The sequence below is a fragment of the Mastigoproctus giganteus genome, chromosome 7 (assembly GCF_048544385.1).
Source record: "Mastigoproctus giganteus isolate SK-2022 chromosome 7, ASM4854438v1, whole genome shotgun sequence".
Classification (NCBI taxonomy): domain Eukaryota; kingdom Metazoa; phylum Arthropoda; class Arachnida; order Uropygi; family Thelyphonidae; genus Mastigoproctus; species Mastigoproctus giganteus.
Genome location: NC_143581.1, coordinates 28499835 through 28515230, shown reverse-complemented (window position 1 = coordinate 28515230; position 15396 = coordinate 28499835). Strand labels below are relative to the sequence as shown.

General features: G+C 38.1%; 1 protein-coding gene across 1 annotated transcript in view; it reads left to right on the top strand.

Moving 5' to 3' along the window:
• Positions 1-216: 216 nt before the first annotated feature.
• Positions 217-15396, top strand: part of LOC150082763 (genetic suppressor element 1-like) — a 132521-nt gene continuing 117341 nt past the window's right edge. The window contains exon 1 of the mRNA XM_090378274.1: positions 217-602. Within this exon, the coding sequence (XP_090234400.1) occupies positions 521-602 (82 nt within the window). The 5' untranslated portion in view covers positions 217-520. The remainder of the gene's footprint in view (positions 603-15396) is intronic.

The window sequence follows — 15396 nt, the reverse complement described above, 5'->3', positions numbered from 1 at the left end:
GAAATTGGCGTTCGTTCTCTCCCTCCCACTTTTTTTTTTTTTTTCTCCCCGTCTTTTTTTTTTTTTTTTTTCTTACGTCGAAGCCCGCACTATCCCCTTCGCTCCTCCGCTCTTCCAACCCACCCCTCCCCGAGGCAATAACTCGCCCCATTGATTGCTAGCCGAGCTTCGCGGCATTCATCACAATAAGGGGAAGCCGGCAGTTCACGCAGACCCCGGGTGAGTAGCGACGCTTTTCTCTAATACCCGACTCCGACGGCGATAATACCACTTTGACCGTCGACTTCCTGCTAGCTGGGGCGAGAGAGGTAGCTCGTGCCGTTGCTTCTGGTGCCTTTCAGCGCGTCCTCACCGCTTTCGAGAGAGAGAGAGAGAGAGAGTGTGTTGTTCAGGAAGCGGGCGACGATGTTGTAAGTGATTGGTTACTTCGCCCACCTCCCGCAAGCCGCAGTGTGACATTTAACCCCCGTGGATGGTGTAAGGTAAAGGTTCGCCAAAGACGACTCCACTGCCTGTCGACATGTCACTGAATGATCTGTTCGGCTCCAATAGCGGGGTGTTCCTACGGCCCTACGGTTTACCGGATTATTTCCCTTTTCCAGGTAAGATTTGCGGACGCTGTTTGTGTGGTGTTGCTGCGTTTGCTTGTCCGATGCTGCTCGACGCGATTTTTTGGCGTTTTGAGTTTGGGAAGGCGATGGGTGTTGGACGGTGTTTTATGGTGGTTGGGGGGGGGGGGGATGGACTCGAGTTGTCGAAAGAGTTGCGGGGTTGTTTACGTTTACTCGGAGGGTTTAATGGCGAGATAGCGGCAAAAAGGCTTAGCCGTCTTGGATTTATACGGTCGATTTAGCAAATTGGAAGGCGGGGGTCGTTATTAGTTATCTGGCGGCGGCGATGTTTGCGATTTGTGCCGCGTTTAATTGCGAGCACCGCTGACAAAGCAGACTTTTCATCAAAGATGAATGTGTTGCCATGGGAGCGCTATTTATCAACTGTTTCCAGCATTCTGTCTTCTTACATCACATTATTTTTTTTCTTAATATTCATCCTCAGCTCTTTGTCGTACTACCATCCCTCTTCGGCTTCTCTTTTCTATCCACACTCGCCATCACTTTTTTCATCTGTACTTTCTTTCTTTCTGTCTTCTCTCAAATCTACCTGTACTTTCACCTTTCATTCTGCGGCTCTCTCTCTCTCTCTCTCTCTCTCTCTCTCTCTCTCTCTCTCCCCCCTTCTCTCTCTCTCCTTTTTCCTCCCCCTTCTCTTTTTATTCCTCCCCCCCTCTCTCTCTCTCTCTCTCTCTCTCCTCTTCTTGCTCTCTCCCTCTATCCCTCTATCATTTTCTCTGTCTGTTCTTATTTTATCTGTTCCGCACTCATTCTCTCCCCCTCGCTCTCTATTTCTCTCTCCCTCTCTCGTTCTTTATTTTCTCCACATTTCTTTCTTTTTGTCTATTCCTAATTCTCTCTATCTCTCTTACTTTTTTTTTTGTCTTTCTTTCTTTCTATCTTTCTTTCTTTCTATCTTTCTCTCGCTTCTATCATCTTCTATCTGTTCCTCTTCTCTGTTTGGCTTTCTTTCTTTCTATTTGTGTGTAAATATTTATCTATCACTTTTTTAATCTGGCTTTCAGTTTTTGCCAATCTCTCTCTCTTTCTCTCTCTCTCTGCATATTTGTCTCTATCTCTCCACTTGAATTTTTCCTCTCTCTTTCTATGTTCTCTCTGTTTCTCTCTTTCTCTCTGCCTGTCTGTTTCTATCTCTCCACATCAACTTTTCCTCTCTCTGTCTTCTCTCTCATTTTCCTTTTTTCTCTCTTTTCTCTCGTTCTGTCTCTCTCTATCTGTGTATCTGTTTGTATCTCTTTTTTTCTCTCTACATCTCTGTGTATATCTTTCTTCCCTCTCTTTCCTTTATTTCTACCTACGTGTCTTTCTTCTCTCCGATTCTCTTTCTGCATCTCTATGTCTTTCTCTTTTTCTCTCTGTCAACTTTCTGTTTCTCTCCTCTTTTTGCTTCTCTTCTATCTTTGTCTCTTTCATCTCCCTTTTTTGTTTGGCAGTCTGTCTGTCTCTAGCTTTCTCTTTATCTCTCGCTCTCTACGTATCTTTATTCTCTTGCATTCTTCCTTCCCTCTCTCCCTCCATTTCTATGTTCTTTTTGTGCCACTGCGCATTTTGCCTTTCTCTCTTTCTATCTGTTGGCCTGTCTCACCTTTTGTTTCTCATATCTGGGTTTCACTTTTTTTGTCTCTCTTTCTGTCTGCTGGCCAGTCTCACCTTTTGTTTCTCATTCGTCTATTTGTTTCTCTCTCTCTCTCTCTCTCTCTCTCTCTCTCTCTCTTTCAATTTATCTCTCTCGCTCTCTGTGGCTCTCTTGTGTGTTTATCTATCCGTCTCCCCGTTCCTCCAGTCGTCCGACTTGATCTATCGATGTCACAATTCTTCGTTGTTTTCGCTCTGTCTTTCTATCAAAACAGACTATTTTATTATATACATTAGAGACAACTTATGTTATCCATTTATGTTACTTTATCCATTTCGTGACGTAGTAAGCATTACTTTGCCATACTTCCACTGTGTTGCAGGGAAGTCCGAAGCAATTCATGTCTGCCCATCTAACTCAGTGGAGAAAAACCTTTTGTGTTTCTTGAGTGTCTTAAATTTTCTCGTTCTGAAAGCAATAAAAACGAGAAACAATCCACGGAAGAACACCCCATTGCGTGTGTATTACCGAACGAAAGTGGATTATGCTGTACCACATCTTTCTCTTCAACACATCTGGGATGATGCTGGACCTTTCTCCTTTTTGATGTTTCGTTTAGAAATCTGACCACTCCAAATACAAGAATTATTACTGCAGAAAACCAAAAAAATCCGAAAAACCAGCAAAAGCTAAAACGAATTGATTTGGGAAAGTATAAAAAGATTGATTTCTATTGCTGATCACAAACAGGGTAGAGGTTGTTGTCCGATGGAAGTGGACATTAATGGATGTTAACAGATTCTAGAAAGCAGAAATATCTCTTATTGTTTTTGTCATTCGTTTGCAGTTTAAATACTTCATTTCAACTCCTTTCTTTTTTTTTCTTCGTTATTTTAGTTTCTCCCTCTCTCTCTTTGCTTTTTTTTTTACTAGTTTTGTTTTTTGTGATCCCAAATACGAATATTCAAATAAGTAGGAGACATAAAGAGTTGAGGAAACTGTATTAGCTTTGCGCATTAGGGAGATTTTGTTGCATTGAGCAGATGCATTATCGGATGAAAGGAAAAACCTGAATTTAGTGGCTTTGAAGTGCCACGACGAATGGATATTTCCCATCCTGTAAACGATTTCTCAGAAAGTAGAAGAATTAAGGATTCCAAATCGAAAGATATTTCTAGCCCTTCCATCTGACTAACTTTTGATTTTTGTTTGGGCACTTGCATCAAAGTATCTAAGATCATTAGTCTTCGATATGTTGTCCCTATGAACTGCGCATATTTGATGGCTGGATGAAAAACCCAAATTTTTAAGAGTCAGAATATTGTGGGCTTTTTCCCTAGACCGATTAACTTGGCCACAGTGAGAAACTAGTCCATTAAAATGCCTTTCGTCTGGATGGGATTCAAAACCACACTTTTGTGTGGAAAAACAACTTATTCTAAGTGACCAGAATGATTATCTCTGATTTCGTTCAACTCTAGAAACTGGAATGGAGATGTCGCGAGATTTAGAAGAATAACTTCTAAATTGCGAACGGTCGGGTAGAACTAATAGAACTGTCTAAGGCAGGTGAAAACAGGTGTAATCTCCTCCCGCAATTACATTAGCCAACAGGAAATCACACACCCACATTGGTTTTAACAAGTCCGATAATTCAGACAATTTCCACAGCAACCTTGACACACTGGAGATATCTGAATACCCATCAAAGATAAGAAGTTTTGAGTGAATGACGCTTGACCATGCGACCCTTCGCACAAGGATGGCACGTACAGACGCAGTCCGGATTAATAATGTATTAAAAGGATATCGAACATTTGACCACGGCCTCGCCAGAACGATGTAGCTGCTGCTGTTCACGCAAAGCAACTGATCTAAATCAAATGCTTTCAGAAAATAGATAAAGTATAATAATTAGTCTTAACAATGCGTAACTCTGACGTGAGGGTCGTTTCCACCCGTTGCGAGGAAGATGATGGTTAAAACCATTGTGCTAACCGTGAGGACTATTTAACCTTAGTAGGAGATGGTTCTCCAGGGTGGTCTTGATTAACCTTTTTTTTAATTTAAATTTTTTTCTGTTGGACCACCAGATGGATGGTAATTGGCGATGAGCATCGTCTTTTCAGTCCCTCACGTGACCGACCCTGGACACATTAAAACTCTAACAACAAAAAGTGCACGATCTTTGCAATTGTACCCGGTTTCTTCTTTCTGTACGGTTTTCGAATAGCAACTGTAATTTCTTAAGAGGATATTTTAAAGCATTTATACATCTTCCGGGAAGTCAGTACAGCGTAGCACGGAGTGCATGGTTTTGAAAAGAGAGAAAGACATGTTTTTTTATGGCAGGTTAAGGTAGTCTTTCATTTATTCAGTTCAACTGCGCGACCTTTAACTACAGGGCTTTGTTTTTGGTCTGTTCGCCAATGCCGCCAGAACAGGTTTACTGCGAATCGAGGAAACATTTCTAATCTGAGAGACAAGAAAATGTAGAAGTGCACCAAAGTACCGTGAAATTGGTGCCTCTACGGTCATTGTACTTTTAGTGGTAGTAAGGCCGTTTTTTTTATTCTTCTGATTATTCATCGACTTGCTGGATGAAAACACGATTAGGTCGAATGTAAGTTGATAAAATGGCGCATTAATTTTAGTTGCTGCCTTTTTCCCATTCAAGACAATAAGATTAAGAAGATTTCTCGCCACCTTGCATCCCTTAAGGAAAAAAATCTTTTCGTACGTTGTTAAAAGTCATTCATCGAAAGTACAAAATACAAGTCACACTAACCTGTATTTCAATAGTCTGACTACCATTAGTTTCTCATGGCTGGTTTTAAGATTAAATACAGAAATTCTATTGAAAAAAATCAATAGAATCTGTGAATGGTAACTGGACTGTATAGTAAATTTTATAAAAATATTTCTTAAAAAAAAAAGGCAAATATTGAACTTAAATCTTTATGCTCCTTCTGTTTCTTACATCACTTAAATTAATGGTCGGAATTAACATCTTTTTAATTTTCTGCCTCTTTAGAATTAATCTGCTCTCATTATGTCTAGCCACCAGAATGAGATACCCCAAAAATTTCAACACTCTTTGTCTCTCAACTCTTTCTCATTGCCTAAGGCAGTGAATTGGTATCTATCCAAAACCATTCTGAAGTACTTTTTTTACTGAACTTTGTTTTCAGACGCTTCTTTCTTCTTTTCTTCATATAATATTTCTGGAATTCTTTATACTGTATTTGGCTTTATTGATAAATCTTTTAAATGTTGAATGAAATCTGATAGTTATGGCCAAAGGATGTGGATTGATCTGTTAGTAAATTATTGACAGAAATATCAACATCCTAGCAAATTTTAGCTACTTGATTATAAACTAATCTTTACATATTATGATTATTATTTTATATAATAATAATAATAGATAAATTGGTTACAGCGTTTTTTATGTTAATAAACAGTTAAAAAAGGGCTCAAACAGTTCTTCGATTTTTATCTCCTTAATACCTCCATATCTACCGACCAATTCCTTACTGTATTCTCCAATTCAGATAAGTATCTGTAATACTCCTATTTCCTCATTATGACTCACGATTTCACAAAGATTTTCGTCTATTATCTATGACATTTTTAGCTACCTATAAAGTCAACGAAATCATACTAAATTTTTCGCGACGCCATTGGTTATACAGATGGCTAAATGTAGGTCATTAATGAAACATTTTTCGTGTTGTGTTCTAGCAGAAACCATGGAGATAGAAAACTTTGGCTACTGTACAGAATCAGATACGAACAATGTACTTTTTGGGTCACAACTGCAAATATATCAGAAATGGGAGGAAAAACCAGCTTTTAGAAAACTCGCAAATTCTCCATTCAAATAAATTATTTTGGGACAGTTCGAATACTAACAGACTATTGTACACTTTTAATATGAATTATTATAAATTTATTTTAAGGTATAAATTTTATGACAACATCCTAGAATGTTCAGACATCTTTATGTTTAAGATAAACCTCGTGGGTAGCACAGTTGGTAGAATCGCCGTCCTCCCCAACTGGGGGGAAAAGGCCTGAGTTCGAATTCCGTCGATCACATTTCCTTCCAGGAATTCTGGTTTTTCATCCAGCAAACAGAAAATCGACCTCACAACACACGCAATTTATAAACAGTGTACATGGAGCAATATGGCCTTAGTCGCTAATGCTTCTAAACTCCTACTACAACAACAACAACTGTCTTAAGATTCCTTTTTTAACATTTTTAACCACTAAACATATTAATGATTTTTATATCGATAAAACCTGTTGAAATGTCGCTATAAACAGTCCACAGTGCAGACTGATTTCTCGTAAAAATGGAAGTCAATTGTAGCTTGTAGCTGCAACTACATAATCGGTTACAAAGCTTATACTACTTTTTATAGGAGCACGAAGCAGTTTACTGAGAACGTGAGCCTTAAAAAAACAAAAGAAATAAAGCCACCAGCATTGTATTTATCCGCTTTAGCTTCTTGGCTGCCATTTATAAAAATAAAACAGACTTTCAGGAACTGAATACGTGATGTACGCAAGTGGTATTTTCACTGAGTAAATATCTGTGATCAAAGTAAACAGAACAGAGATGTACTGGGAAAGCAGGGGAAATAACAGGAACGTTAAGGGTACTTTATTGTTTTCTCTTGATTTTATTAAGGAAATCACTATGAATCTAGAAACAAACTGTGAAAGAAAGGACTGGCAATAAGTAGTCCATATGATGTACAACTGGATTTTATAGAGAAGCAAAAGACAGAAAGGCTATATTTCTATAAACATTTTATAGAAATATAGCTTTGTGTCCTTTCAAAAGTTTGTGGACCAATGCCACCAATGCCCCCATCACCAAAAGGTGATTGAGGAAATTAATAATAATCTTGGAAGGAGTCATTTTCTCCGTAGAATTGGGGAATAAATCCTGTGGAAAGATATTCCATAAGATTCAGGTCAGTACTGGTCCAGTGCTTGCCAGTTCAATTCTGCAATGCTCTCTTTAAAAATCCACGAATCATTTCCATAAACTGCCATAATGTAGGTAGAACAGTGTCCCCAAATGTCGATGTAGGCTGTAGCTGTGAAGAATGCAGGCATTACAACTAACAACGTCCACTCCAAACCACAAGAAGCAGTCGCATGACAGCTATTTCTCAAAATTTCATTACATTCTCTAAGCATTTTCTAAATCCTTGAATCCTTTTCGGAGAAGATTCTAAACCCTTGTGTCCTTTTGTGAGTAGATTGTAAATTTCGATCATTTTAGAATGGTGTTGATATGGAATTATTTTGAAAAATATGCGATGAATTAAGCAGGTGAAAAAGAATATTATAAGTTAATGCAAAAAGGATCTTTTGAATATATCATATTTATATTCTAAAGTTGACTGTTATTTTTATATTGCAGAAATATATCGGTCCTCTTGGCTAGTTCAATGACTACGATCATTGCTCTTCCACACCTTGTGTAAAAGGCATGGGTTCAAAACCAGTCTTGACGGAAGAAGATTTTATGAGATTTATTTCCAACCATGGCCGAGTTAGTCAGTCCCGGGCGAAATTTCCATGCTATTTTCTCCCGAAAACGATGGTTTTTCATCCCACAAAAACGGGAAACCGACCATAGAACACACGCAATTTACAGATACGCTGTATGATGCCACACAGGTTAATAATCATTGCAAGAGGGCACTAAATGTTTACTTTATTTTTATTTACAGGGGATGAGGGAGCAGTGTAGAAAATGTCCAAACATGCGGGATAATAACAAAACTTCAACTTAAAATGCCTACATTTATTAAATGACCTTTTCTTTAGAGGGAACAGTTGAGTCTTTTAATGTCAAATTATGAAACAGGCTATTTTTGAGTTGCCTGTGAGGAAAATTTGCTGCACATAAAACAAAGAATCTTAACTTAAGAAAAAGAAAAAAGAACAGCGATTGCTGCTATCCAGAGATGATCGGACGACAAAACGAGGGTGAAGAAAGAGATTAAAACTCGGAAGCCTTAGAGACCAATGAAACATCAAGAGAGATTGCTGAAGACTTTAGCCATCCGACTTTGCTTGCGCTTCCTATCTATAATCTTCGCAGTTACTCATTCTTGGCAAAGCTCCCCAGTGTAGAATTTATTATTTTCTTCCAGCACTGACCCGAAAGATAAGATTCGAAGTAAACACCAATGAAAAAAAAAGAGAGAAAGAAAGAAAGAAAGAAGAAGGCCTTATTGGTGATCTCAGATGGTGTTTTACCTTCTAATCACTTCTCGGAGAAAAAGAAAGTTAATATCCTTACATATGGAGCGTTTAGATAAATAATCGGTCCGTAAAAAGCTGTCAGGTCTTCGCTGTATGTGCGTACGCATGTGTGTGTGTGTGTGTGTGCCTCTCTGCATCCTTATCACACTGCTATTCCCACAATTGCAGGCACCAAATCCCTGGCACTTCGTTGCCACTCTGCTTGCTCCATAGAGAGCGTAATTGCTCGGTGTATACTGAAGTGGAGTCGGAGACCTGCACTCTTTCCCCCTCCTCCTCCTAAATGACTTATTGATTGTCTCAGATGCGGCGATCCGGCGCGAGCCACGGCTTGCTGTTACACGAATCACTTCCGCCGCTCGCAGACCTAAGTTGACGCCGCCAATTACCAGACCTTGCGACGGATTTGGGTTACCTTAGTGTCATTTCTAAATTAGACTCGCTCTGGAGCGACGAATAATACTTGATTGATGGACAGCGAGGATACGACTGTCTTTTGTTTTCCCTCTACTAGAATGTACACGTTTAGGCGCGTTAAAAAAATATAAACATGGCGTGAAGATTCAATAAAGTTGTGTTTCTCTGTTATTCTCTTTTCGATTATGGAGTTGGAGGAGAAATGATTTCTTTGTGCGTGAATTGGATGCGTTGCTTAGCAACGCATCCAATTCGCACGTTATGGAGATGATTTACTAATCAACAAAACTTATACCTGTAGGGATAATCATAGACGAGTAATTCAGACTAAGAATAAATTGTTTAGAAAATAATTAAGAAGCATTATTGTGATCATGGAGTAGAGAGTTTTTGACCCAGACCTAGGTTGAACTTCATTAGTACGTGCTTTATAGATTCTCTAAATTTCCATTATCCAGAGTCCATTTATAGTAAATGGATAAAAGTTTTCATATTTGGCCCTCTATCGACGTGAGGCTTCTTTAAATTGCATTATTTTAAAATGCAGTTTATCTACTCTACCATGTAGAAGGGAACTCTAGGTAGATTATTAATAATTGTACAGTATTTATGAATGTCTGTGTAACCTTACATCAAGTACTTGTACAATAATTGTTATGTATACACACAGGGTGACTATTTAATTCGCGGAATGGCAGTGCCACTGTACAACTACTGAAGTTTTGGCGAGTTGCCAATAGATGTCAGGAGAGTGTATGTTCAAGAATACGCCACCATCAAGAAATAAAGGAAACGTCTCATTTAAAGACACGATTAAAGCCCAATACGCTGACACAGTTCCAAGTTCTGACATGTTGGGTTGCAGAGTGACATTAAGTCCCTTGTCCGGGGTCTAATAGCTCCCGTCGAAATAGGATTCGAACTCAGGCCTTTTACACATAATGTGGAAGGCAGTATTCATAACCACTGTGTTAGCCACTGAGACATAGTTGTGATATAACACTTTTATGTCAAAATTTGAATATAAAATCATAATTACACGTGTATTTCAAAATTTTGTATTCAACCTTTCAGGGTGAACGTCCCGTGGACTTTGTAACCTTTTGCTCCTGGGGTTTACTTCACTCCTTAGAATGTAACTCACACTCTTCTAGCCAATGGCTGTCCCAAAGGTGTCTCCTCAACAGAGAAATAAACCGCTTTGAGGAGCTCATTGATATTCGATAGAAATTCATAATTGTTACCTTTTAAATTAGTTTTCGTACGTAATGAGTTCAAATCTTGAATATCAAATGAATAATCTGTTTAAAATCCATAATGCGGACTATGAATTCTGTTATAAGGAGTCATTCCACCATACAGAGAGACAGCACGAGGTACTGGTGCAGCTTAAATGAAACGAGAATCGTTGTTTACCAACGCCTTACTGTGCATCTCAACAACATCGATATCGTGCTGTAGCTTGTTTTTTTCCTGTACAGATCAATTTTTGTTTCGTTGCAATTGGTTAAATTTCCATTGAACTGTGCCTTTTTAAGTGAATCAGTGTTTTTACCCTTGGGCGGAAAGATGAGTGATCGTAATTTAGAGGAAAGAACTGTTACTAAATTTTTGGATTCAGTGATAACAAGAGATGAATCCTAGGTCTTTCAGTATGATCCACAAATCAAGCTTCAAAGCATGCAGTGACAAACTCCCTCTTCCCCCTTTTAAAAAAATCAAGAATGTCTCGATCGAAAATCAAGTCCATGCTTGTCGTCTAAAATCTCTACATCGAGATTTTAGGAAGACTTCGTGAAAAAATTCGAAAGACACGGCCCAATTTATGGCCGGAAAAATGGTTTTGCATCATTGCAATGCGCTATGTTGCAGTGAGAGACCAGATCTGAAAATAAGGCAGGTGCCTTATTTTCAGATCTGGCGCCTTACGACTTTTCTCTGTTCTCCAAAATTAAAATCCATCTCACAGGAAAACGATTTGAGAACCTAGAAGACATTCAGAAGAACACAACTCAGCAATTAAAGGCGGTATCTTCCAACGGCTTCCACTGCTGTTTTAGATCCTGGAAATCGCGAATGGAGCATTCGGCTGGAGAGTACTTTGAAGGGGATAAACATTTTAGGCGCACCTTGTATTTTATCGAGTTGTTCAGCGAACGGAAACAACTGAAATAAAGCAGAACTTCATAAAGTTTCAGATCATGGAACTGAGAATCGGTCAATACAGGATCCAACTGCTTTGTATGAATATTAAATAATAACATTATATTTGACTGTTCTGCAGTTATACTATTCGAAGTATATTATGTTATAAAATGCTCTCTCCTATTGGACATCTCTCAGAATTAGCTTAAAGATCACCAGCCTGTATCTTTATCGTATCTTTTGTAGGTCTGGTAAGGAAGATGTACAAATAATATCTTGCATTATTAATGCAACGAGCAAGTAGCAATCTCTTGGGATGGTTATTCGATTCTTTTTCTTTGAAGTAAATTGAAGTTTTACAGCTGGGTAAGGTCGAACAAAGTGCAAGTCTAAAGTAAAGAAAGAATAAAAAGAAATACAGAATGGTCGCTTGGTAAAGACGAAAGTTTCCTGATTTTTTTTTTACATCGTTCTAAAGTTTTTTTTTTGTAGGGTCAGTTTCCTACGTACCAATAGCCCTCTGTGTAATCAATGATACATACTCCAGTGGGCTCGTATGGGAGTTTGAAACAAGGAAAAAAAATATAAAACAAGATAAAGAAAAGATATGGACCAAATAGAAAGTTTTCCAACTTAAGTTTTTATTCTGTTTGCTAGTTTCTTCGAAAATCGGTTAACGGGCAATTCTTCGGACATTTTCCACCCATAAAACCAAAGGGGATAGAACTGAAATTGGACATACAACAATCCCCATTTCAGAATATAAACACAAAGATCACCTTACAGAAGCTTATCGAAAAGCATTCGAGTAAGATTTTGCTTCTTCCAGAAAATACAATAATTATAAATACCGCAATCTATGACGTCATAGGTGTTACAGCAGCGTTAGGCTTTCCAACTCAAGTTCGCTGGCGTCTTTACCTTACAAATAATTCAATCTATTTGATTAAATAAAGTGTTTGAAAGATTAATCTAGTGTGAGAGGGACATTTTTACATGGCCTATGTTCAGGTCACCTTGCAGTTGGCAGGCAATAACCATACAACGGATTTTTGTAACCTATTCCATTTGCCAATGTTGGAAACCTAACAAATGGGCTTCTACACATGATAAATTGCAAACATGTACTTTCAGTAACCAAGCTTTTGATATTATATGACGTTAGAGACAGGATGAATGAACAAGCACTGTAACTCGATACACAGATTTAATTATGTGATGGCTTTCCGCAGTACACCCCGCCAAAGCTACTGTTCCTAGGCTTTGCTAGTAATCAACAAGGGATTTGAAACATGTACCAAACGATAGCACGTTTCGCCAAACGACAGGCACGCCTCGTGAACTGCATGATTTCATTGTTGGTCTGTGATGAAACAATGGCTTTAAAAAACACGCAGACGTTGTTTAGCCGAGTAGATGTGTGGAAAAGGATCAAAAAATAGGCTTAGCGAGATCAAAAATAAAGGGGAGATCAAAACTAGGATGTGAGCGATAAAAAATAAGATATTTTTCATAGGAAGTATATATTAACGCCATCTATTAACAGAATTTAAAAAAGTAAAGTGTGTTTGAAGATGCTCAGTAGCGTCTACGGAAGGTTCTTTTTCTAAATAAAAATCCATCCGTGCTTCAATCTCCATTATTTTTTGTGTTTCCATAAAAATTTGTCTCCTGCTGTTATCTGTGGACCGGGTGTGAGTCACTAAATTGCTTTGACTGTCGATACAGTTTGCGGTTTCTACCAGAATCGCTTTCTATCGCTGTTTTACGACTGCGTATAGTAAAAGTGGAGAACTTCAACTGGATCCCGCACTATAAAAAAGAAGTAGTGGTTTACGAAGCACAATATAAAAGTGTCGTTTAGTACAAGCAGCGAGTCGGGGAATGGGTTATTTAGGTGGCCACAGAGGGCGAAAATGAATGCACAAATCTACTTGGCATGTGTGGGACATTTCAAGTATACAAAATATCAGGAGTCACTCGCAGAGGGTTGACCGAATTGGGAAGGAGAAATATAAGTTGCTGCTTTATCTTAAATATTCGACGAAATCTTACAAAAAGAAGTTCCCAGAGATGGGGAGAGGGATTATACTTGTTTCTGGTAATGCGGTTCTTTCCGATTGTGTTAACTATGGCCACTGTAGGTCCCCTTGGGAGTAAGAGGTGATGTCAGATCTCGGGCAGTTCGCCACGACAAACTGTAGTACTAATGGCTCATCTTCTGGCTTCCCCTCCTACAACACAACAACGGAACTCCATATACTTCCCCTGTTGACATGTTTCTTCCTCCCCCAGGAGTTCGCTGTCTTCTCCTCTCTGCTACACTCATCGCACGCAACGGATGTTCCGAAAGTCTTGTGGCTCGTTTAGTAACTTATGTTGGTCACGTGGGAGTCGTTTGGGAGAATCATTCTGTATGGAGAAGAAAGCACTTATCGGCCCTCAGTATATACATGATTCTTTCTTAGTCCTTTGTTTCTCTCTCTTTCTCTCTCTTTCTTACCATATACGCATTCATGGATGTATTTGAAAGATTATATGTATTAAAAATTTTTTCCAAGATAGTGTTCAAGCAATGAAATACTCTTGGCTCTGTGATATTCTAAAAATTGTTGGACTGGAATCATATATTAATTTCACTTAAAATTTGAACCAAATAGCTTAATTCATTAAAAGTCAATACGAACTTTGCGAACAATTCTTTTACGTGTTTCTTTCTCTTCATCTCTTCATTCAATCTCTTTGTGCTGTGCTTTTTACCCTCATTTTATCTCCCGAGCTTGCACAAGCCAAATTGTTCTTTCCTCCACTCAGATCACATTTCAAAGGATATGAAAAAACATTATTATTTTAGATTGGTCAAAAAGATATAGCAAATTGTTTATAGTGTTAATGTGGAGCATTCCGAATGAAATAAGGCTAATATACTTCATATTTTACTTTGAAGTTCCAAATACTTTGTAGCTCCAAAGAAGTTATAGTCTCATGAGTTCATCCAAAAGATTGGTTCAACTCCAAAACCTGATTGCAAAATGCGATAAAGACTTAAACTAGTTCTACTACAAGGTACGAAAATACAATCTCAGAGAATACAAAGGAGCGGTTGGAATTGTGTAATCCACCTTGAACACCTGAGATTAATAATTTTCTTCCATTCCAATAGATAGTAGTAAACTAATTCAATTCTTACGTGCCTGGGGAGATATGTTCTAACATTACGAAACATGTTAGAACATGTATCCTCAGGCGACATAAAAAAATGGTAACTTCTCTCTATTCTCATTAGTGAGACATAATTTTCTCTGATTATGTCATCTCTTTGCTTATTTTTCACTCTTTAAACGAATTAATATATTTTAATATCATTAACTCTTTATGAAACAGTAATCCTTATAATAAACGTCATTTCCATCTGTTTTCACCTACTCCAATTTTGGCTCTAATTTCCTAGCATTCGGCAAAGGAAATCTGTGTAATCTTCAACACATCTAATTACTACACCGCCATGCCATGATTAGTAAGGATTTGAACGGATGAATGAGTTGTCTGCAACACCATGATGGAAATGATGCAATTATAGCATTAATTCCATTATCACATTTCATTACTAAAAGTAATTTAACAATTAACGTGCTGTGATATCCAAGGAAAATCTAACGGTTTGGCTTAATTGACAGCAAAAAGTAATAACTTGATGAAGGCTTTTTTCCCTATTATACGTACTAACAAACTAAGTTAAATGATATGCAGCAATTGCAAATGTCTTTGATTCAACTAATTTATCAAAAGAAATTGAAAAATCATTCTACTGAGCTTTCCAATTCGAAATTATTTTGATGTGATTTGAAGCAACTCCTTCCACGTATCTTGGGAGTTATTTTTGCTTCTTAGATTCTCTGAGCAAGGTACTCATAGTCATTGTGTCTCTATTTAATAAGCACTTTCGGCAAATTAAAGTCCTGGAGAATTGCCACAGCCCTCTAGGGAGTGAAAGCGTGTTTCCTCCGCACTATGGGCAGATGGGGAGTGTCTGCTACATAATCTAATGCAGGTGCATGCCTCAGAATAGGCACTGGAAGGAATTTCAGTGGAGAAACAAATCGCCACACCGAGGTAGGAGGTGGAGTGAACAACAGTTTGATTCTGCTGGATGATTTCATATGACCAATAACGGAAAATGACTCAATTCTGCAATTTAAGGTGTACAGGTGAAGGAGTGAGTTGGGTTATATACACGAAACATTTAAAACTAATGAAAAAACTACCGTATCAGTTCTGTAATATTTAAAAGAGAATAAAAATAGATTTCATCCTAGCATGCAGATTAGACTT